The 23,543-nt window shown below is 39.5% G+C and overlaps 2 protein-coding genes across 4 annotated transcripts in view; one reads left to right on the top strand and one right to left on the bottom strand.

Moving 5' to 3' along the window:
• Positions 1–19,816, bottom strand: part of HS2ST1 (heparan sulfate 2-O-sulfotransferase 1) — a 78,113-nt gene extending 58,297 nt beyond the window's left edge. Inside the window, exon 1 of the mRNA XM_085068006.1 lies at positions 19,489–19,816. Coding sequence (XP_084924132.1) covers positions 19,489–19,612 — 124 coding nt within the window. The 5' untranslated portion in view covers positions 19,613–19,816. The remainder of the gene's footprint in view (positions 1–19,488) is intronic.
• Positions 19,817–20,194: 378 nt separating this feature from the next.
• The window catches only part of SELENOF (selenoprotein F), a 33,077-nt gene continuing 29,728 nt past the window's right edge, over positions 20,195–23,543 (top strand). For all 3 annotated transcript variants that reach the window (XR_014853749.1, XR_014853748.1, XM_085068005.1), the window contains exons 1-2: positions 20,195–20,565; positions 23,319–23,486. Coding sequence is in view for 1 of the 3 variants with exons in the window: in XM_085068005.1 (XP_084924131.1) it covers positions 20,500–20,565; positions 23,319–23,486 (234 nt within the window). In the remaining 2 variants the exon portion in view is untranslated. The remainder of the gene's footprint in view (positions 20,566–23,318; positions 23,487–23,543) is intronic.

Below are 23,543 nucleotides of genomic sequence, written 5' to 3'. Positions count from 1 at the left end.
CATGGTCCTTCTCCACACCTCAGGAGGCACACAGCATGGTGATGCTACAGTAAACATCAGATACACATGTTCTTGTAAAAAACACCCTCAATACCCAGTGAGAAAGGATTGAGCTATGGTCTGGACTCCAGAAAAACAAAAACCCAAATTCTGCAAAATACTGCTTAACTTTAACAAAACAGTTACATAAATAAACAGTGCAACTGCTCTCACATTTGGCATTACAATCGTGATTGCCTGTGTTTCCATATTTTCAGATTTAAAAAAAAAAAAAGAACAGAAGTATAAGCTGCTCTACTCCTCCATCGTTCAACAAATCTGCAAAGGCAACCAGAGGGACAAAGTGTATCCACTTTTTTATCCCTCAGGGTGCTCAACTGAGTCACAACTCCAATCCAAGCAAAGAGCACTCCAACAGTATTTCTTCATAAAAAAAGTGAGCACTTTATAACAAGTTGGTAATTATTTTCTCAGCTGCATGCAAGCTCTTGACTTCAGAGCTAGGAACAGAGATACCTGACCAATAACACTAAGAACGTAATCCATCACTCATCCTGAAAGGTGTTTTATCACATTTCATACTGTTACAACACTGGAAATTATGCAGTGTTTCCAATAAATGCTACATTCACACATATTTAAACACCCTCCAAATGCTACCTAGACCTTTAAAATTAAGATCTGGGTTTTTTTCCAATTTGCCTTCTATAAAGAAATCCTTCTGAATCCCTGAGTATCATGTGGACAAACCTGTAAACAGCTCAAAAATAAAAGCAGCACAGTTGCATAAATATGTCTGGTTCCATGCCAGTTAAACTATAGTTTGGACTGGAACTAGAAACTCCACATTACATCTATTCACAGTATTTGATAGATGGTAGATGCTAGATTTTACTACCAGTAAAATAAATCAATAAAAACTGCAAGTATCAACTCTTCAAAACAGTTTGGGGGTTCTATCTATACTATCATCTCCATATTATAGAAGCTCTGTATTTTGATCACAAACTAAGTCACTACTATCTAACAAATTAATTGAAGGCAAATATTTGTTGCCATTCTTAGTTAGAGATAATATGATAAATTCCCTGCTTTCAATTTCATATAATGCTGGTGTTATCAGAGCTCTATCTGCTATTTGATTTCAGTAAAAATTGGGAAATGTCAGAACATAGCATCTTGCTGACACAACCAGTCACTTCAGCTGTATCTGCAGCCGCATAAGCAATCACAAACAGCATCCACTGATGGGTCAGGAGGGCAAAAAAAAGGAGAAACAATGAAGTGCATGGCAGGGAGGAACCTGCTACTGAAACACCTCAAACTATTTTTGTCCACATTTTAAAGTGGTTGGTGGAAAACGATGAGGGTGCAGAAGTGCCATAAAAATGATTCAGGAATAAGAAAGATACCTTACAATGAGAGGCTTAGGGAATTCAACATGTTTAGTTTTTCAGAGAGGTTGAGAAATGAGATGATTACAGGATGTAAGTACCTTCACAGGGGAAAAATACTGCAGGGTGGTGAGGAGGGAGTATAGAGAACACAGTAAGATCCAGCAGCTGTAACATGAGACCAACCATATCCAGATTTTAAGAAACTGTGGCTTTATTTCAAAATAGTGAAAGGTTCCAAATTAACAAAGAAAATGGTCCCATTCTTGATGACATTTTGAAAACAAGACTGCATGCCTTCCTGGAAGAAATGGATTAACAAAACTGTTCCTAGATCTGGCTTGAAATTTAAGTGACTAATGACAAACAAAAGTCTTTAATTGCCTTCTGAAGAGGCCAAAGCTATAAATCTACGCAATGCTGAAGAGTTGTCAGGCATACCCTGCAAAGGATGAATAGGGATGCATTAAGGGACACATGGTATTCAAGAGAAGTGGCCTGGTGCATACATTACCTAAAAGGCTTTACTGGCTCAGACCAAGGTTCTAATATCCTGTTTCTGACAAAGGCCAACTGATGTCTGGAGAAGACAAAAACAGGTCAAGCACGTGGTTATATGCTCCTGATGTATTTAACATCATCCAATCTACTTGTAACTTAGTAGATTAATGAATTTTCAGATGAATGATTTTTCTACCCCTAGTTCTTCTAAGCATTTCAATAATCATTTCATGCTGTGGCATTGTGTTCTACAGTTCACTAGTTTGTTTCAGCACTTCTGAGGCTATTAAGCAACAGCTAATTTTTGATTGTTTCCTACCACTTGTATAATAGGGATTTCTTGCTCACTTTATCCTTGCTCACTTTACAGGCTCCTACCATTCCTTTCCTCTCATGTTTTCCCAAGTCTGGTGGGCCGTGGTCTACTTAATCATTCCCCATAAGGGAGATGCTTTGTTTCTTTAATTATTCTCAGCAGTCATAGATCTTTTCCAAATCTGCTGTTACCTTTTCCATGATGAAGGGCAAGAACAGCCAACACAGCAGAATTGCTGCATCCAATAGAAAACAAAATATTCTCATGTGGTTCGTCATTTGTTTTTAACATGCATTTTTGACCCTTGTTGATAACTGATCAGAAGTTTCCATAGAGATAACTCCTATAACCCCAAGAATTCCTGCCTCAATGAGGACAGCCAATTCAGAATTTAACATACCTAAACTTGGGATTGTTTTTCTCTTAATACATTTAGATATGACAAAATTGAGTCTCACCTGTCATTAGCCAGTCACCTGGTATTGAGAGATTCTTTCCCTGAAAAGCTCATTATCATCAAACAATGCCCAGTAAACTCTAAACAAACAGGAAAGTACGTATCACAAGTTCAAACCATGAATTAATGTTCAGTAAAATATACAAGCAACAATTCTAATCACATTCTTCAAAAGATTCAGATTTTTAAACAGCTAATTAACAACCTAAAAAGACTTTTAAAAAATGCTAACAATCTCACTCAGCTACCATTCAGCCCTCTCTCTAAAGCATCAGAAGGAGCAGAAACCAGATGTAATAAAGGAGATACCTGCAGAGGTCACACTATGTGGTTATTTTTCAAAATCCCACACAGGCCCCAACCCTCAATGCCTTAAGCTCCGCTATTCAAAATACATTAAAAACTATTCCCAAGCAATAGCACCCGTTTTTTTTGTTTTTTTGTTTGTTTGTTTTTTTGTTTTTTTGTTTTAAGCAGACGTCTTTAGAATTTAGGTTTGAACATACATATACACTTGAATAAAACGCAAAAGCATTCCACGGGTACTACTGCACCCAGTGTGACTATACTACAAACTTAAGAAATCTAATTGCAGAAGGATACTCCACATAATCAGTTTCACTATTAACAATTGTCTACTGCCTCACAAGACACCAAATCACCCAGATTTAAACCAACCTTACCATGTGACTTTATTAGACTGGCTAAGCAGCTGGGTTTTTTACAGTTGAAACTATATCTAGAAAAACTTTTACTAAGTAATGTTACAATGTTGAGACCATACAGTTTCAGTCTTTGTGGTGGTAACACTGTCCTTCCTCAGTCAAAGAGCTGTGAAGCTACAATAACAATTTCTCTTGGGATGAATGCAGCAACAGCAGGAAGGCAATAGGGGAGGGGAAGAATATCACATTCGCTGTCCAGTTCCTATCTCATTTCAGTAAATTGTGCCTAACTTGCCTATATAATTTGTATGCAACAATACATCTGTTTAGTGTTTTACGTTCTCCTGATAACACCACTTTCTGCAAGAATTTATGATACACAAGAGTGCATCATCCTGAACTAATTTTGTTCCCAACCATTTGTGAAATTATTAACCAACTGGTTTTCATGTGCACTGGATAAGAAAAACCATTTTGGACATTTCAAGTTTTCAAAACTTCAAACACAGTTTTTTTAATGGGTTTTCTGTTTGTTTGTTACACTGGAGGCCCATTTTCCCGGCATAAATTTCACTACAGTAGAATTTAAAAACATGGTTCATGCAGACACAACTACAATGATATTATTTGTTGATTTAATGTTCAATTTATATTGTGTTTTTTAAAATAGAAAAATCTGTTCAGAGACTGTACATTTACCAGGCTCTTTAAGTTACTTAGACCTAGTGAGTTCCTATTCCTCCCTAAAGCCAAGCTTGCACAGACTCTTGGCATCTTTCAGTTGTCTATCCTCACCCTGCAAGTTGTTATGTCTAAAAATACAGTAATTGTATTACTGCATATACAGTGTTCTGAGTTTGAGTGCCCAGGCTAAATTAGCTTAACATAGTATTTGTTACTGAAAAATCATTTCCTCTGAGGGATTACAAACACTTTGCCATGTTCTGAAGCAACAGGTTTATGACAGTAGAGGTAAAAGGACAAATGAGACTGGAAAGCATCAAATATTCTACACTGTTATTCTGACCTTCTGTACTTCCTTTGTTTTCAGAACCAGACTTTGAAAAAAAATCACCCCAAGCTTTTGTGTATGTTTTCTTCCAAAATTTTTCACTCCCTTTTTTTCAGGGGAAGGGAAAAGTTCTCTCATTAATTGTAAGTCCAGACTTTATTAAACTTACAACATTTTTAGAGTAATAGCAATGCTTTGCAACAACCCCAGCACACTTACCATGGGGAAAAATTAATACACAGCAGCTTTTAAATTCCTCATCTGGCAAAGGGAGCAGGAGAGAAGGAGAAATCGTCTGTTGTTCTCAGATGGTAAGTTTTCTTATATTTATCATTGAGTAATCTAAAGTTGCACTAACAAAAAGTGTGCTCATTGGTTGGCCTATTCGTTGCTCCTAAGTGGAGCACCTGGCCAAAAAGAAACCTCAAAAATTTGTATTCATTCACACAGGATTATTCAATACCTCTTCTCCCCCATCACTTTATTCTGAAGCAAGTTGGCAGTATGCTTCCATGAATCACGTCTCCAAAGGTCTTCTTTCCATTCACACAGATGTCAGTGAAGTATTCCATTCGCAGTATCTCATAGGGGATTTTTAGTGAAGTCCCTCCCTGACTAGTCCACAAATTCCAGTAACAGAAATACTGCAGCAAGTTTTCCACTTAAACATAAGGCCATATATTGTCATTAGAAAAGGGACACTGTTAAAATACGACCAATTTCAGTTCTGTGGTTTCAGATCAATACAGCAAGTCTTCAAGGAAGAAATAAGACTCCTTGAAAGACTACATTTCATATTTGCAGACACGGGGGGGAATAAAAAAAATATGGGAAAAAATCAATACATGAGAGGTTGTTTTCAAGAATGTTATGAAATGTTATCATCTTACAAGCAATTTTACATGCCTTTTCTGTTACCAGCATCATTTACAGTATGCTGCTCCCCTAAGCTGATTTTATTTTACTTACTGCTGAGTAAGTGGCATTCAAGCTGCTCACAAGAAGAAGCCATGGAAGCATCAAAAGCAGGTTAAATTCTTGAAATAGCCAGTGAGCTCCTAAGACTGATAGACTATTGCTTATTTAAGGAGTAGAATAATAAGTACAACATATTTTTTCATATACATATTAAACACTGGAAAGTCTTTAACGGCATGATTTTATTACGAAATACTGTGCAGAAATTATACACTGTCCCCAAAACAGTCATCAGTCTTCTCAACATACACTCTCTCCTCTGAAATGTTAGTTTAATAAGCTTACTTCCAATTAATATAAAAAGTACCTAACTCTATAAAGGTTTTATTTCAATACATACTGAACATAACTCATTAAATAATTAACAAACCATATGGAATAATAACTAAAAATATGTCATTAAATCATATAAGTCCAACTATAAAGATTCTCTCAGTATGAGGATGGCTGCAGGACTTCAAGGGAAGAAATGTCTCCATATTTTGTGTGAAGTACAATGGAACAAATGGCACAGTAGTCTCTTCAGGACAACACACATCATGAACAGACACATGCTTAAACCTACATCATGAATGCAGCACTTCAGAAACATAAGTGAGCTGTGGATCTAATAGCTGAGCAGAAAGAGGCTTGGAGAAGCCAAGTTCATGTCTCCAAAGACGCTGCAGTGGCCTGAGTAAGCATCCTGGCTCATTCAAACCTAATTCATGCAGCTTTTACAGGGTAAGGGAGACTAAGCAGTTCTCTGCCAGGTGACACAAGAATACCAATATAGTTTTCTCTCCATAGCAATATCTATCAAATTTTGTGAAGAAATACCAAGTTTAAACTCAAATATAAACACAAACAGTGGCTTTTTGTACGCACACAAGTTTGTAACGTCACATACCTGCAATCCACTTGTGAAGGACATGGATCAAATATATAAACTGTATTGTTTCTGTATTAGGATGGGTATTTTAAAAATACAAAGACTGTCATTTTCATCCACACAAATATAAGCTTATCAGCTACATTCTTGTGACTGCACAGAAGAAGGGGAGTAGAGGCAGAAGAGTTACTGAAGGTTGCCATGCTTGATGGCCTATAGTGACCTATACCTTTAGCAGTAACCTCCTGCCATCACATCATCTATTGTATTGTTATGAATCATCACAAGGCCCTACAGCCCCAACCTTCCTCCTGCTTCAAGTACAGACTCTTTAAAATGTGGGAAAATTACTTTGCCCAACAGACTCTTTTTTATTTGATTGTTACTCCATGTTACAAGGCTGCCCTTTATAGTCTGTAAAAGTTGTTCTGTTCAGTCAGTGGTTCACAAATTAACCTGTAAAATGGCAAAAAGCTCAATAAAAATGTTCTTCATTCTAGCATCGTAGCCAGGGCTCACAAAGCATAAAAAGGAAAACTTCCACAAAACACACGAACAAGGGAAGTCATGTGCATCTTGTTGATCCAGTGGTTGTTAGACCACTCAAGGCAAGAGATCTTAAATTTTCATTAGAAAATGTCACTTCAGCAGTTGGCACTAGTAAATGTTCTTCTTGGATGGTCATGTTAAAAAACCCAGAAATAATGCACCTCCCCCCCCAAAAAAAACCAAGAACAAACACTTAACCCAACAGTCATTTCTCCACCAACACAAAGTTTAGCTCTTTAGCAACCAATCATGAAAGACAGTGTCACTGCACAGTTTTATTCCAACTACTATAAAATAAAACTCACTAGTCACAAGGACTAGGCATTTTCTATAGAAAACCCAATTTACGTTACTATTTAATTGTGCAACCTGTTACAGCAAAGGTTGAGGATTTTAACAGAATTTGAAGAGTTTATTGATAAGCAATTCCATCAAGGCCAGAAAACTCACCCAAATCAATATCTGAGAGGATATCCTGGATACCTGAGAGGATGTTGATATAGGTTTCTCTTGCATAGCAGTTATCTCTAGAGTGCCATCCCATGTTTACATTTACATGCAAATACTTAATATATGTATTGAGTAAAAGAGATGTAGGAACAATCAATTTATTTCATATACCTGCTGCTATATGAATACTTGACAGATTTTGTTGCTTAAGTGTCATGTTGTCAGACATTTAGCAGGTTTTCTCATACTTAAAAAGCACATTATGTGTTATTTTTATTTCCACATTGTTTTAAGAGTTATAATGAGAAGAAGCAAGTCTAAAAAAAAGTTTACTATTTTCCTAGATTCATTCTTGAAAACTAAAATTTCAATCTCACTTAACATTTAAAACCTTTTCTCATCATTTCCATCAAAACAACTATCTTGTATGAATATTTTATAGCACCAGTTTAAGAAATTTATTACATACCATTACTTACTGCAAAACAATAGGTGCTTTCAACTGCAACCTTGACACAAGCTTCCATCCCCCCAAAGTGTGCATGTATTTAAAACCTCCACATAATCACCACTAATGTTCTTAGTCATTCAGTTTCCAATGAAGGGTTTTTTATTATGGATTAAAACAAGGAAAAAAACCCAAACATCTTTCAGTATCTCCATTCCTCCTTCACACATTTTCTTTCTTTAAACTTGATATGTGAATAATTTACCATCTATTTCTCTTTCTTAATTCTCATATTAAGACTGCCTTGCCATCTGCAGTATGCAATCACACTTAAGTAGGCACATAAAAATCAGTAGAAACAATGCTTTGCGTTGCTCCAGCAACCACAAATGTTTAGAAAAATGCCCCCACAAGCATGTCAGCGAGACCATATTTTTCAGAGTATGGTTTGGAAAGCACAGACAGGAAAACCAAAAGAGGATACATTTAAATGTTTTGCTCTTTGATTTATCATTTCTTTGTGCTAAACCAACACCTCAGCTTTATGCTGGCTTTTCACATCAGGAAGAAGAGTCTGGCATTGCAGAGGGCAAATGACAAAGCAATAGGAATCAGAAGCAACTACATTTTCAGAGTATTAAACTAGAGTGATGCCAGCCTTGAAAATAAACATATTTCCCAATACTCACTGGCTTTTTGTTGGGATCAGAAAGACTGTGGATAGCTCGCAAATGCAAAAGTTGCACTGATCCTCAAATACATATCCTTTCTTCTTCTCTTACCCTCTCTAGAATTTAATTTTTAACATTCTCCTCTATGCCTGACCATGTGATTACAAGACAAATTTGCCCTTAGGCCAAATTCCCTTAACATGCCTCAGGAATAACTAAGAAGTCTGACTAGTATCCTGTACCATTATTTTTCTGGGTTGGATGAAGGGATGGCTGTCCCTTCCCATCCAGAAGCAAACATATGCCATCTCTGCTGCTAAAGGCCCAAAGCATTACACTCAACTGAAATCAAGAGCGCTTTAACTTCATGCTCCAGGCTCTGATTCCCGCTGGTGGAGGATCTGGGCACAGCTTTGGCTCTTACCCTGGCTATCAGTGGGGTGATACTCTCCCACCAGAGTGCCAGGCATACTGCTGGGAGAACATTTTATGCACCCTCTGCTAACTTCAATAGCTCATCTGTGACTTCTCAAGCCCCCTTACACACCTCTATGACTGGTAGCAATTTTACTTTATTAACCATTCCAAAATCTTTCCCCAAAATATAAAATTTTTGAATAAAAGCAGCTCCAACTGAATTCTGTGTAGAAGGTTTTACTTAACCCTAACTGCTTTGGCCATATGAATAGTTTCAAAGACAAAATTCAAGCCTGTACCAGACATGACAGGTCATAAACACTGCTATGTTTAAGTGTAAGCTTAGATAGGTATTCCTGGTCATTCAGCCTGTGCTTTTGGCTCAGAATGCATGTTTGTGTGGCAGTTCAAGGACTAGAATAAATATTACTTGCCCACAAGAAAGTTAGACATTCTGGTACTTGTCATAGCAGAAAACACCTAGACTTCTGCATACACATCCAGCACAGACAGTAAGCCCTTGTTTACAGGTACAAATCAAGCAATATGCCAGAAATTTTCTAGGGTATTCTTTACAATTTGATCAACAAAAATATTCAATACACTCCTATTGAAGTTAACTTTAAATCTAAAGAGGCTCGGCGAAAACACCAGAGCAAGTTTTGCCTTCGCTCAAACCAACAGCAGCAGTGCAATTAGCACATTGGATTAACAATGTACAGAGTACAGTGAAAGACACACTGAAGTATTTTAAAATAATGGTTTTGATAAAAATAGAAACACATTAAAATTACAAAACATTCCAATTCCCACTAAATGCTCATACACCAAAAGATCATTTTTATAACAAGAAGTCTTCAAAAAGCAAATATATATATATTCTTGAAATGCTACCTAAGTGAAATGGAGTTCAAAAACAGTCAGTCCAATTCCACTATACTCAGCTTGAAGTCATCAAACTGGACAGCAAGATCTAATCACTTCATCATAAAACAGCAAACCATTTACTAGGTACTTATCTTCAAAAGCTTGCCTTGTTGGCAGAATCAACAAACTTAATACAAACTAGTTAATCTGCCTAAATCTATTAAAACAGTCTAAATTACTCTCAGATAAGCAGGATGGCTTTGTGAGCATCTTTTGTTTGGTTTAAATTAAAAAAGAAAAAAAAAGGAGGAACAAACTGTAAAACAGTCAATATTCCCAAAGGCACCAATTTGATTACGGGAAAGCATTTTAGTGCTATGGTCATCTCAGTTCATAGGATAATGTATCAAGAATAGTATCATATTGTAAGTATTTTCCCAGGAAAATACCTTTTCACACTTTTAAGAGTGCACACTGCTGAGGGTTTACTTACAAATGAGATGCTGAAAAACCTTGGGTCTGAAGTTCTCCCAGGGAGTGTAGCTGAAACAGGATTCAACCAATGGAACACTTAATTCAACACCAGCATACAAAAAAACCCTGACATTATGGCTTTGTTTCAAAATACACAGATCCTCACACTAGCTGTTTTGTGTGCCAGGTATAAACCCACATCTTCAGAAAGTGATCACACGCTTGTGCTCAAGAATGTTTTGGTCAGGAGACAAGGTGTAGTGTTTTTGTCCTTCAGCATGGTTACAAAATCCTGTGAAATATTAGTTTTACTGCAGACAGTGGAAGGATGAGGCTGGACTCAGCTTTTTAAAAAATTAATCCTCTTTTCTTGAAAGAATAAAAACTTTTAAATTACATTATCCAAAAAAACTTCTTCTCCTTAATTTACATCTGTCATTCAAATGCTAAAGGAGCCAAAATCTTAGAGTGCCTTCTTTTATTATTGAGACAATTTTTATATATTTAATTTGCCAGAATAAGATTCTCTCATTTTCACATCCTATCTTTTGACTTTTACTCTAAATTTGTAAATCCTTCTTCGAACTAGTGAAATTCTTTGCTCCGAATGAATGATCAATATCTACACCAATATAATATAATCAATTGTTGATTAAGGTTTTGTAGATTAAAACTCATTGCAAATTCCATGTTTTGCAAAAAGAGACTTCTATTCCTCCAAAGCCCTCCATAGAATGAATGTAAAGAAATGCAAATATTTCAAAGAAAATACAAAGATATACTATTTATGCAATAGTTCTGAATATGTTCAATAACAACAAATCCCGAAAAAAAGATAATAGAGAGTGGAAAGATATGCAGAGAAAAGATTCAAGGGGAAAAAAAATAATTAAACTGGATTTTCCTTTTCACTTTGCAGAAAGTGAGACGCATAAGCATAATCTTGGTCCAATTTCTCTCATATCTCCAAGTTCCTTCATATTCTCAATAGCCCTTTCACACCTTTTTCAAAGTGAAATTAAATGCTACTGCCTTTCAATCTGTCGTCCAAGAAAGATCAGTCCTATATTACAGCACTGGAAAATATAGACAAGGAGGGTGACGACTATATACACAAATCAGGTTTCTATTTCATTGGATTATATACATCATAAATTTATATGCTCCATACTCTCACCTATGTGTTTTTATATGTATTAGAAAAAAAGGAGAAGAAAATAAGACCATCTGAGAGAAAAGCCACTACAGAAGTAAATGGAGAATATATGCATTTTAATTTAAGGAACCTAAGAACCCATCCCCACACTCTTTACAGTTTTACAGCAATTATGCACAAGGTTTGCATAAACACTTCAAAATCATCAAAAGCTGTTTTATCAAAACACCACTTAAGTTTTACATATGTTTCAACACAAATTAGTATTCAGAATTAAACAGCAAGTTGATGAAAAAAAAAGGGTGTCAGCTGTCATTTTAAACTCTAACCAGATGTAGAAGATGGACATGAAGGAGGAAGACAAAGACTGGGCCAAAGTGACAGAAAAGTTCTTTCCAAATACTTTTCATAATTTAATTATCTTATTAATTCTTTCACTGCCCTAGACTTCTAGCTACTCATGATGAATTTTATCACTACCAAAAGCTTGAATAATAATTTTTACAGCAGTAATGTTATTGAAACCATGATGACACAAGGATATTGCAAAGTAAGGACAACAATAATATGCTGAGTACTAAAGACAATAAAAAGACACACAGGCACAATTGGGTTTTCTGCAGACACATTTGCTAACAATACCTGTATGGTAAAAGCATGCTCTTAATTTATAGCCATAAAAAATCAATTTGCAGCAATGAAATAATTACTTGGTAAAATACAGACACTCAATATGAAGCCAGTCCCTGACACACTAGGGCACATCCTGCAGTAACACTGATGTCCTGATTGTCAGCATATTCCTGACACAGAACCATACAAATCAGTGCAACAAGAACACTTCCATGGGTATCAAGACTTGGTATCTTTAGGGAAGTGTCTGGGCATATCAACTACAATCAACACTAGCAGTTATTTTGTTACAGGCAATTACTGATAGGAATGCCAAATGGTGGGACTTGAGTTCTCCAAAACTTAAAAGGTCAAGTGGTTAGGAGCTGGGGGCTGAATAAAGAACCAGCTGGGCCAAGTCCAGAAAGGAAAGAGGTTTGCTCTTCTCTCCTAAGTGGACGGAGACGTCTCTGAATGCCACTGTTCTCAAGATGCTGGGCTTTGAGCACAACAGCTTCACAGTGCCACAGGTTTTCAGGGGAGTAGGCAAATCCAGCGCAACTGATAGGCTTGAGCACCACAAGCTGAGGGTTTGAAAAAGATACCGCTTGTCCCCCAGATTGCAGCTAAGAGTCTGTACAGATTTATGAAAGGCTGCAGCCAGCTGGCCAAATTTCAGATGCCTCTCTCAACACTGGAGTCCTTTCACTCAGTCTTTTATCTTTTATTTCCAGTTGAAAAAATAATGCAAATACATGTACTAGTTCAGCTATTTTTCTACAGCATGGAACTTTCATTATGCTTGCCAGGCTAGTATTTCAGATACATAAACAGATTTCAAGCAAAGCTCTTACCACTATTTTAATACTGCTTTGACAAGGTTTAACTACACTTCAGATAAGTGACAAAAACTACAGATTGCACACAGTTACACAAAAAGACTGTCTTTTGATCCATTGAAGTGATAATACATGGAGGATTCCATATGCAAAAGCCATCTATTTCCTAAAGAGAAGCAAGAATTTAAGGGAAGGTGCTCATTATTGGAAGATGAGTCTGGTCAGAATAAGTCTAGCAGTGAGTGACTCATGGCTGCCAGTCAGTAGATATAGAAATGACTTGTTCATGAACTGCTCAAATATCCCTAACTTCAACAGCCAGGAGCAATACAAAGCTATGCAAAAAAAAATTCTGTGGCTAGCACAGGTCTTTCCCATGAGAATTCCTTTTGTGTTTTATAAATAAAGATAAAGTTTGGATGTTATTGAAAACAGTGTCCCAGGATTTGGATGGTGCAGGCCTGGCCAATCAGGCCTAGGGGGAGGTTTCTGACTGACCAATCTGGGTGACCTTTGAAAACTCTATATATACGATGAAATCAAAACAATAAAGGTCTTTTTCCTTCTTGCCACTGAGAACTGGGTCTTTTCTCTGCTAGCGGCTCAACAGCGACAAAAAACCAAATAAAAAAACCAACCAACCAAAAAAGCCCCACCCAGCTGCAAATATATCAGTTTTCTGAAAAAAGGAAGAAAAAAAAAATCTACAATTTATTTCATTTCACATGTATATAGAATCATAGAATGACTTGGGTTGAGACTTCAAAGATCATTTAGTTCCAACACCCCTACCATGGGCAGGGACACCTTTCACTAGAGCAGGCTGCTCAAAGACCCGTCCAACCTGTCCTTGAACACTCCGAGGGATGGAGCATCCACAACTTCCCTTGGCAACCATGGCAAACTGGAAAGCAATGGTTTCATCCATTATACTAAATCCAAGGTTTAAGTGGTTTAACAAGGTCTCTTTTGGACAGGTAGTATTTAAATACTAACCTCCAGTGAGAACTAAGGAAAAAAGAAGGACATAGGAACTTCCAGTCATTGGATTTCAGAGGTATATTGCAGACATGAAAATTTTACTTAGTTTCAGCATGCTCAGAAGTAGGAAACAGACAAGAAAAACAAAGTGAGCACTAGCATGCCGTTATGCCATGATGCTGTTTTAGTTGCTTTAGCACAGAGTAAATAAAGGCATCAAATGCATTATTTTCTCATTTCCTGTAGTGTTACCACTTTTCCTTTTAGAGCGCTAAGCACAAAATGAAAACCTGCCAGGTATTTCATTATTGAAATAACCCAATCGCTCTTCCTAAGCAGAAAAACAATGATATGGAAGAACAGGATGCAGAACTCCTTGAAACACTTTCTCCTGAGGTTGTCAGCCTTGAACTCACAGTTAAGCTACCTCACAGCCATCACTACAAATTTTTAATACTGCATTAATTCACAATGAAGAACATGGTACTCACATTTCTTTGGCTGCCCAACAAGCCTTTTCTATCCTAAAAAGGTGATTTACAAACATGTCTTTTTTCCAGGATTTCCATGCGCTCTTCAACTCAATTTGTGCCTTACTAAGTAACACAGACAGATACATACTGGCCCAAATTTGGCCTTTTTCAATGGAGAATCCAGAAAGATAGAGTACCTTACCTGGTGATTACTTCATCCACCGCCCATGGCTGGAGGGACTCGGAAGGACTGGAGGTGCTTTATCTGATTTCTCAAGTCCACTTCACCTCTCAGAACTGCCCTCAAAATATCTCTAATAAAAATAACCCCCTGCGAGATAACTTTCCAACACAGCATCTGCTATTAGAAGCAAAGGCACAGCTGTCAGCACATCACCAATTCTCCAAGTTATTTTACTTAAAGCACGATGCCTGCAAATTAGGTCCAACAATACTAAAGTTTCTCACATGCAGCCTTTCAGAAGGGGAAAGGTATTTTAAAAAGTTTTGCCTCTTATTTCCACTGTTATAACCAGCTGTTGGGGTACCAGCAAAAAGGGGTGAGATCAAGTCACAGAGCCCATCAACAAATCTGAGCTGCCTTGCTGTATGCTTGGGAATGTGCACAGTTCTGTACTCGTCAAAATTCAGACATTACCAATTTCACAGAAAATACAACAGCTGCAACATTTATTCCCCAAAAAGTTATAAAGAAATACAAAAACACGAACAATAACATGAACAAAAAGTAAACCAAAATTCATACAATTATTCAATATCACAGTTTTCAGTGGGAAGTACAATTGTTCTACGGGAATAGTATAAAATTTATTCTGAAACTGTCTGGGACAACTGGAGGCATGGTGGAAGGGAACGGTAAGAGGGAACCAAGTGAAAAAATATGAAAAAACCATCAAGACAAAGTGGAAGAAAGTTCCACTGGATGGAGATATACTAAGGAAGCAGCACTACAATTCTTATTTCAGGAAACCCAGTATACAATAAAACAGCTTCTGAAGGAATGCCTAGGGCAACTCAGCAGCAAATAATAGCTACTGGGTAACAAGACAATATTTTAAAATATGCTAGGAAATTATCTGCATCGTGGTGTGTGAGTAGACCTGCCAATAATCACTAACTTTTCTTTATAAATGTTCAGTGTTCCTCTTTACAAATGTTCAATTATAAATAACAATATGCTAAGGAACCATGAGTGCTCTGTTAGAACAGACAACTTAAGTTTTCTGAGGGATTTTCCAACAACATGCAACAGGCAAGCCTACCAACAGGAGAATTTTTATTTCTAAATGAAAGAAACATGAGATGCCTATCATTTCATCATTCCAAAAAAGCAGAAAACTTTATATTTCCATAAAGCATAAGATTTAATCATTGGGAAGTTAAATCCTTTAACTTCAGGGGAACAGTGGTTTATTAGGTACACACAGTGCTTAGAAAGACAATACCCCAGAAAGGGCCACAGGCACTAAGAAACTACCTTTTTTTTTTTTAATCTGGCAATAAATCATCAATTAAATTTTCTTTCCTGGGATTAGGAAAAGAGCCTTAGCCTTTTGAATTATTTAATTATTGTTTAATTATTTTTAAACAAAACAAACAAAAAAATTAAAATATTAGGGTTCTCTTTTAAATTACAGACTCTTATATGCTGAATTTAAGGTGCTGAATTAATACATACAAGCCATTATTTTGTTTCTCACTTAAGAGAACAAACACTCCCACATTACAGCTAAGAAGTGTTTCAACATGATCTGAAGCAGGTTCAATCCGTGCTTTCACTGTTACAGTATATCATGTTTCTCAGACTAGACTTTTTCCAAATGGAATATGTAAACATCACTGAAGTGCTAGAAAGCAGCACTATTACTTAATTTCCACCTCACCAAAGCGCAATCCTTTTCCAGCTGCTATCCTCACCTTCTCTGATCAATCCTACAGACTTCAATCCTCAAATGAGGCATTGTCTTCTCCCACTTCCCTGGCCAAACATGAAGTGCTTCTAGTGCTTGGTGTTGTAAAACATCATTATTTCCACAGAAGAACTAGAACACATATGAACTTCCCTCTTCCTTCTCCCCACCAATAATTTACAAAATCTCAGGGAGGGAAGAGAAGATAGGGACTGATTACATCCAGCTGGATCATTTTTTTTGGTCCAACTCTCCACAAATACTAATGGCAATGCAGGAGATGGCATGGTACACATTAAACATGTTAAATGCTAGGTCAGTTTATACCAAAGGCAGAACCACACTTGGTAGGCTTCCAAAACCCAAAAGTGACAGTCAGACATTACTTCTGTTCTTCTGTTCCAGGAACGACAGTGAAACCTCAACATTTGCCTTTCCTGTGCAATATTCTCTATTAGAGCTGTGCATTCCTAGAGCTAACAGGCACATACCTACACCAGGCTTAAATAAAAACAATAAAGTTCTCACTGGCAATTAGGGACAGCTTAGTCCAGAGAGAATGTTAATTTATCATGTAAACCTGAAAATAATACGAAAGATTAATAGCTGTAGGTACAAATCTCACCAATAAAAAAAGTATTTCAAATTGTTCACACTCTGCTTGTGATCTCACCACTACACACTATTCGTAAAGAGCTACAAAGAAGTTAAAGTTCATATTTTGATTTACTTCTTTTTAATTAGGAAGTTATTTTTCAAATGAAGAAGCCCACGGGTTTACAAATATCCTTTTAAAGGATCATAGTAATTTCATCACTGAGACAAAAAGCAGCAGCAGCATTTGTGATGCTCATTTGCTTACACATCCCATACTTCTCAACTTAGAAAAGCTTGTCAGGGTGACTGACATTACCTATATAATAAAGTCTTACAGGAAGAAAGGAGGTTGCCATTTTTTTTTCACTCAGAAACATGCTGCAATTTCACCTTGCAGGCAAGATATCTTAAGTTATTAAACTGAAATTAAGGCCCCCAGCTGTTCACTACAGAATCTGGAGTTGCTAATTTGTGAAGGAATTGGACAAAGACCTTTCTGTCAGAAAGCACAGTTGAAAATTTTTAGAACTGCTGATAAGACTGCACAATTGTTTTGCTATCAAATCTGAAGTCACTTGGTTTTCCTAGCCAATGCCTAACTCTTACAAGAGCTTTCCAAGATGACAGTTTATCATATATCAATGCAAACACATGGCATAGCTCAAAACCCAGCCCCAAATGCTGTGCAACATGACTTCTGATATAAAGCACCCACTGAAACACAACTGAAAAACCAAATGAGCTACTCTGTCCTTACCCTAAAATCACAGTATCATTTCACACACGCACACCACTCCCATTCTTTTAGGGGGCAGGGAGAAAACTTGGCATTCAAGTACATTAGGCCAATTAATTACTTTGATTTGGAAAAAAACATTTTCTGTATTGCAGCTCAGCAGAAATATAACCACCCACGATGGTAAAAAAACCATAATGAAACCTTAATATTTGCTAGCCATAAAATACATACCAAACATGTGAAAAGGGAGACATTCAGACAGATTTTTAACAAAGCATATTCTCACACTAAGAAATGGAATCTGAGTTCAAAGCTGCTACAGAAAGCCCTTTTCCCCTTCCTTCTACAGGTTTTGGAGAATCACCAGTAAGTTACGGACAAAGCAAATCTTTCCATCTTACATTTAAGAAACTTTACAGCAGTTTTCTCTTCTCCTTAAGAAATAAAATCAGCAGAAGACAGTAATTAGATTCTTGTCCCAAAGCAGTATGAATATTTTAATCCTATAAGTATGTAACTTAAACATGTCACTTGCGTATATATTAAGGAGGAAGAAGAGGTTTTACCAGCAAAATTCTTTATTCTCAGAGGCATTATGTTATTCTTTTCATGCCAGGAGGTAGATTTCCCTAAAGTAACACGCTATCAGCAACAGAAGCATTGAAGCCATGGCTATGAACCACTTTAAAGCAGATGTATACAAAATACCACTGAACCTTCAGCACTATGGCAGCACTTGCTTGCTTTATCTTCCAATTTCATTCATTTTCTTCTTCAAATGTTTGTTTAAAGTTATTGAGACCCTGCAAAAAAAATGCCTCGATTATAATTGGTAGGAACTTTCAGTTGAAAAGTATGCAGAGTAAGGGCCTCCCTCAACTCAAGCCACTGCAATTTTCAGGGTTCTAATCTGTAATATGCAGTTCAGAGAGTGAAAAGAAATGCTGTGAAGTAAAATTCCAATGGCATTCATACAGCTCAACATTAAGTTATGTGGATTCTGTTAAAAACTTATTGTTAAACTTGCCATGTGACTCAAATCCACTTCTAGTGTTAACACCAGAAGGAACATGATCTGCACTTTTCTTCCTTCAAACTTAAATTTACACTATTAACCATAGTTAATACTCTAAATATATTAGTAGAATAATATGAGAAAGCAAACCCACAATGTGTGCAAACCAGCTCTTGCTCTTGTATACACCACAAAGTCTCAGTGCTCTGTTTTCACAAGTCCTAAGCACCACAAACTAGGTTGAAAATGGTGTTTTTTCACATCCTTGAGACCTTTCATTAACTAATGTAAAATCTTTACAAGTTCTGTAGCCTTATGCAAAACAGACAAAGTAGCAAGATGTTACCTACCAGGCAGATATTTACTCTAAAAATATCCTTTTAAGGCAGGAAGAGAAGAACAAATTTTACTCAAGAGACTTCTAGTTCATCACTATTCTGTTAAGTACAGCTCAGTGACACTCTAAGAAATCACTAACTACACTCAGTAAATGCAGAAAATAGCATCCTACACTAAATAAGAGTTAAACAAATTACCCATTTGTCCTTAAGAGCGATGTCTTTAGCTTTCTTTTCTTAACACCGTGCTTTCCATTACAGTGCTAAGCGTTAGTAAAACGCCTGAATCAGAAATTAGATGTGAAGAAGATGCTAATTCGCTGCAGCAGCAGCAGCACCAGGCTCAGTTTGGGCAGCACGGCTGCCTCTCTCCTCCCTCGTCAGGTGCCTGAGGAGGCACGGGCAGGCCGGCCGCTGCTGCCCACGGCTCTGGGCACCGCGGCTCTTCTGACAAAACCCGTTCAGACACCACAGACACGTCTGCCTTCCCAGCACTGACCTCTCACAGGTCTCCTGATATCGCAGAACAAACAAATGAACTCGAGGCCGAGCCCGCCGCGGACAGCCCTTCTGCAGAGCGGCCGGCCCGCACCGCTCCGGTCCCGCGGCGCGGCGGCACGGCAGCGCACGGAGCCGGCGGAGCAGCGCCCGCCGGGGCTCTCCAGCCCGGCCCGCTCCCTCAGCCCCGGCGCTGCCGCCCCCCGCGCCTCGCCCCGGCCGCGCCCGCCGCCGCTCACCCAGCTTGCCGCGGGACTCCTCCAGCTTCTGGATCTGGTTCTCCAGGAACAGCACGGCCACCCCGAAGACCAGCACCGCCAGCAGCTGCAACTTGGGCGGCAGCATAATCCTGAGCAGCCCCATGAGCAGCAGCAGCGCCGCCCGCCCGGGATCACGACATAACGCGGGGCCCGGCCCGCGGGGGCCGGCGGGAGCCGCGGGGACGGCGCGGGCGCGGAGGGACGGAGGGAGCGCGGCCGGGGGCGCGGACAGGGCCCGGCGCCGCCGCTCTCACATCGCCGCGCACGGCCCGCAGCGCGCCCGCCCCGCCCGCGCGGCCCGGCCCCCGCCGCGCCCCGCCCGCCCGCCCTGCGCGCGCTGCTCAGCAACCGAACGCCCGGCCGCGCGCCCGCCCCCGCCCCCGCCGGGCCCGCCCCGCCCCGCGCCTCCGCCATTGGCCGGTGCTGCCGCGGCCCCGCCCCTGCCGCGGCCCGACTGGCCCGGCTCGGAGCCGCCCCGCCCCCTGAGGCTGACTCCGCCTTCCCCGCGGCGCTGAGCCGCCGGAGCGAGGCCATGTCCCGCCTACATGCGTCCCTTCCTGATTGGAAGGGCTGCTTTCAGTCCCGCCCATCCTCCCATTCTCATTGGCCGCAGGCATCACGGCTCTTGGGAGAAGCACAATACTATTGGTCAGATCTGCTGTCAGTCAGGGGGCTGGGGGCCGATGTGCCGGTTGGCTGCAATTTCCGAGAAAGGGGAAAAGGCTTTATTCAGGGTTGTTTGCGCAATGCCCGACCAGCGCTGGGGAACGGCAGTTCCTTTAGCCTCGCTGCGAAGCACCGCTCTGAACAGACTAGAGCATCTTTGCTCTAAAATTCCAGGAGATATTCTGGGTTAGCTGTTTCTGCTTGCGGTGCCGCGGGCTGGGAGCACGCGTGTGCTCTCCCGCATCAGGCGGCGTGCCGGTCACCCGCGGTGGGTGAGGTCCTTCCGCGGCCCCCGGCGGCGCTGGCAGGGCGCTCCGGCACAAGATGGCGGCGGCGGAGCTGGCTGTGCTGGGGCGGCGCTGGCTCTGCTGGCTCCTGGGGCTGCAGGCGGTGAGGGCCGGCTAGCGTGCTCGCGCTGCGGGCTGAGCGCGGCTGCGACTCCTGAGCGAAAGAGAGCGGGTGCGAGGGCGGGGGAGGCGGGGTGAGACGTGTCCCGGTGCGGGAGCTGTGGGCGGCTCCACCCTCTCTGCGGCCGTGGCGGAGAGTGGGCTCTGCTTCTGCCTTCTTCCTGAAACAGTTTGTATTGGTGCTACCTTGGGTTTAATAGATTAAATTATTAGTGTGAAAACAAAGCAACAGTGTAACGTGTATTTGCAGTCAAAGCTTTGAAGGAGAAAATGGTGATGAAATGAGGCGCATCACTTGCTAAGGAGCTGAAATTACCTTGTTCTGATGGGAATTTACCTTCTGAAGTGTGAGGGGTTTTTTCCAGTCCCAATCAGAGACATTTATTATGATTAGCATATGTATTATTTCAGGATAATATGATAGTTAAAGTACTAAAAGCTAAAGAAAAATATTAGGGAGAGCGACTTTCTTCTATCTGTTTTTTCCTTTACCTCTCTGTAGTTTTGTCAAGTATTCTCAAGTTGTTTTAAGCTTGCCCTGTAACCACAACGGCTTCAGTGAGGAATTACCATGTGATGGAGTCGTTGCTCACCTTCATACACTGTTGGTGTAAGGGACAATGCCAGTAGCCCTGGTTTTGCTCCAAGGTGAACAGATTCAAAAGTGGTGAAAAGATGGTAAAGCATCAAAGGGATGGGTGGATGGCAAGCAGCAAGGTGCAAGAAAATTGCTTTGGTTACTACTATCATTAATTTAATAAGTGAACAATAATTAAAATGTAGCTTTGGCAGTGTTTTGAATGCTCCTTAGGAGTTTTTTTTATACTACTGTGTTGTTGTGTTTCTTATTGTCAGTATTCCTAAGAAAACAAATACATAAAAATGATAAATACAAAATGCTAAAAAAACTAAATACATTAGTAAAAATACTTAAAAAAAAGTTATTCCAATAGAACAAGGTTCTATTTTGCATGCCTGCTGTCATACAGTATCTTATAGGAAGAAGAAAAATAGCTTTCTGTCTGACAGAGTAGTTTTTTGTATGTTATACTTCTCTGTTCATGCTTTAACTCTTTTTTTTAGCAGATACAGAGAAACAGAATAATGAAGCACCTAGTATATTTTCTGCCAATTCCCAACCCAGAATATTTTCTGTCACATAAGTGACATGTCTCCTTCAGCTGTAGGTTGGGCACTTCAGCAGAGGAAAAGAGTTTTGTCTCTGCTTGGGTGTGCTGAGGGATTAGATGATGTGTAAATGTGAAGTCTGATTTGCTGAATGGCAAACTCAGTTTTACTTCTGTACTTTCCTGTTTGGCCCAGCGTAATTCTTCCGAGTCTTAGTCTGTTATCATCCAGTGCGGTTTGTGTTGCCTTCTCACTCATCCCTGAACACGGTGGTGCTGATTGTTTTGTTGGTGCTTTGGATGTAGCAAGTTTTGCCTGAGGTCTTTTACACAGACTGAGGAGCATCAGGGAAAACCTTCTCCCTTCTCTCTTAATTTCCTTTCTCACATTTTCTCCTCCAAAACAAGCAGATGGAAGGGAAGGTTTTAAGCCAAGGCATGAGAAATCCATGTGTAGAAAAGTAGGAATGTGAATTTGCTACATTAAAGACGTTGAGGTGCTGGATTGAGTCCAGAGAAGGACAGTGGAGCTGGGGAAGGGTCTGGAGCACAAGTTCTATGAGGAGCAGCTGAGGGAACTTACCAGTCTCTACAATCGCTGGAAAGGAGGGTGTAGGCAGGTGGGGGTCAGCCTCTTCTCCCAAGTAACAAGTCATGGGATGAGAGAAGATGGCCTCAGGTTGCACGAGGGGAGGTTTAGATAGGATATTAGGAATAATTTCCTCAATGAAATTGTGGTCAGGCATTGCAATGTGCTGCCCAGGGAAGTGGTGGAATCACCATCTCTGGAAATGTTCAAAAGGCACGTGGATGTGACACTTGGGACATGGTTTGTGGGTGAACACTGTGGTGCTGGGTTAATGATTGGACTCAGTAATGTCCTTAGAGGTCTTTTCCAACCTTGGTGATTCTATGAGAACCCAAATATCATTTAAGTGTTGTGTTTGGTTGCATTATTTTTGCTGCCCCTAAAAGGCAGAACTGGTGTTTTACATAGAACCCATATAATTCAATTTGCCTGTTGTAATGTATTGCTAATAAATCAGAATTGCAGGTTTTTCTCTGCTCTTCCACTTACAGGATATACGATTTTCTGGTAAAATTAAAGCAAACATGAAATTAAAATCTTACTTCTCTTGTTGAGTGGTTTGGGTAATTTCATCACTTCCTGGTTGTGTTTTTCCCAAGCTTAGCTGTTACATTGCTTTCCAAGAGTGTTTTCAGTGATACAAAACTTCCTAAAATTCTTTTTGAAGAGGGGGCTTTGGAAAGCTGTAGACACATGCATTCCAGCTGAATCATTACCTTTGGGGCTTTTTCTTAATTTGGAGGTAGCAATAGGAAAGCAGTAGTTATCAGAAGTGTATATAAATTAATTTTGGCAGGTTTCATACCTTGAAATGTACATATTTATGAGTGTCTGAAATTCCCTGTTAGCTTAAGACCCTTCTTCAAAATAGGGTGGTGCTGTGAATCCTTGGGCTGACCATTTTGGCATTATTGTAAAACAATCACAAGAGACTTACTTGCTCTTTCTAATCATTAAACATTTAAAGTAGTCTTAAAAAAATGAATTAATACTAAAGTGTAACGTTGTATTGACTTTCAGATAAGTGTTTATGGCGCACAGTTGTCATCAGAAGCTTGCAGAGAGCTGGGCTTCTCCAGTAACTTGCTGTGCAGTTCTTGCAACCTTCTTGGACAATTCAATCTGAATCAGTTGGATCCATTCTGCAGGGAGTGCTGCCAAGAAGAAGCTCAATTGGAAACTAGAAAGGTGAGTTTTGGACCAAATCCCTTGTGGAATAATTTAACATGTTATGAGAATCTGGAT

Source organism: Lichenostomus cassidix, chromosome 8 (assembly GCF_008360975.1).
Source record: "Lichenostomus cassidix isolate B80296 chromosome 8, HeHo_3.0, whole genome shotgun sequence".
NCBI lineage: Eukaryota > Metazoa > Chordata > Aves > Passeriformes > Meliphagidae > Lichenostomus > Lichenostomus cassidix.
Note: the sequence above shows the minus strand (reverse complement) of the source record. Positions and strands in the feature narration are given on the sequence as shown.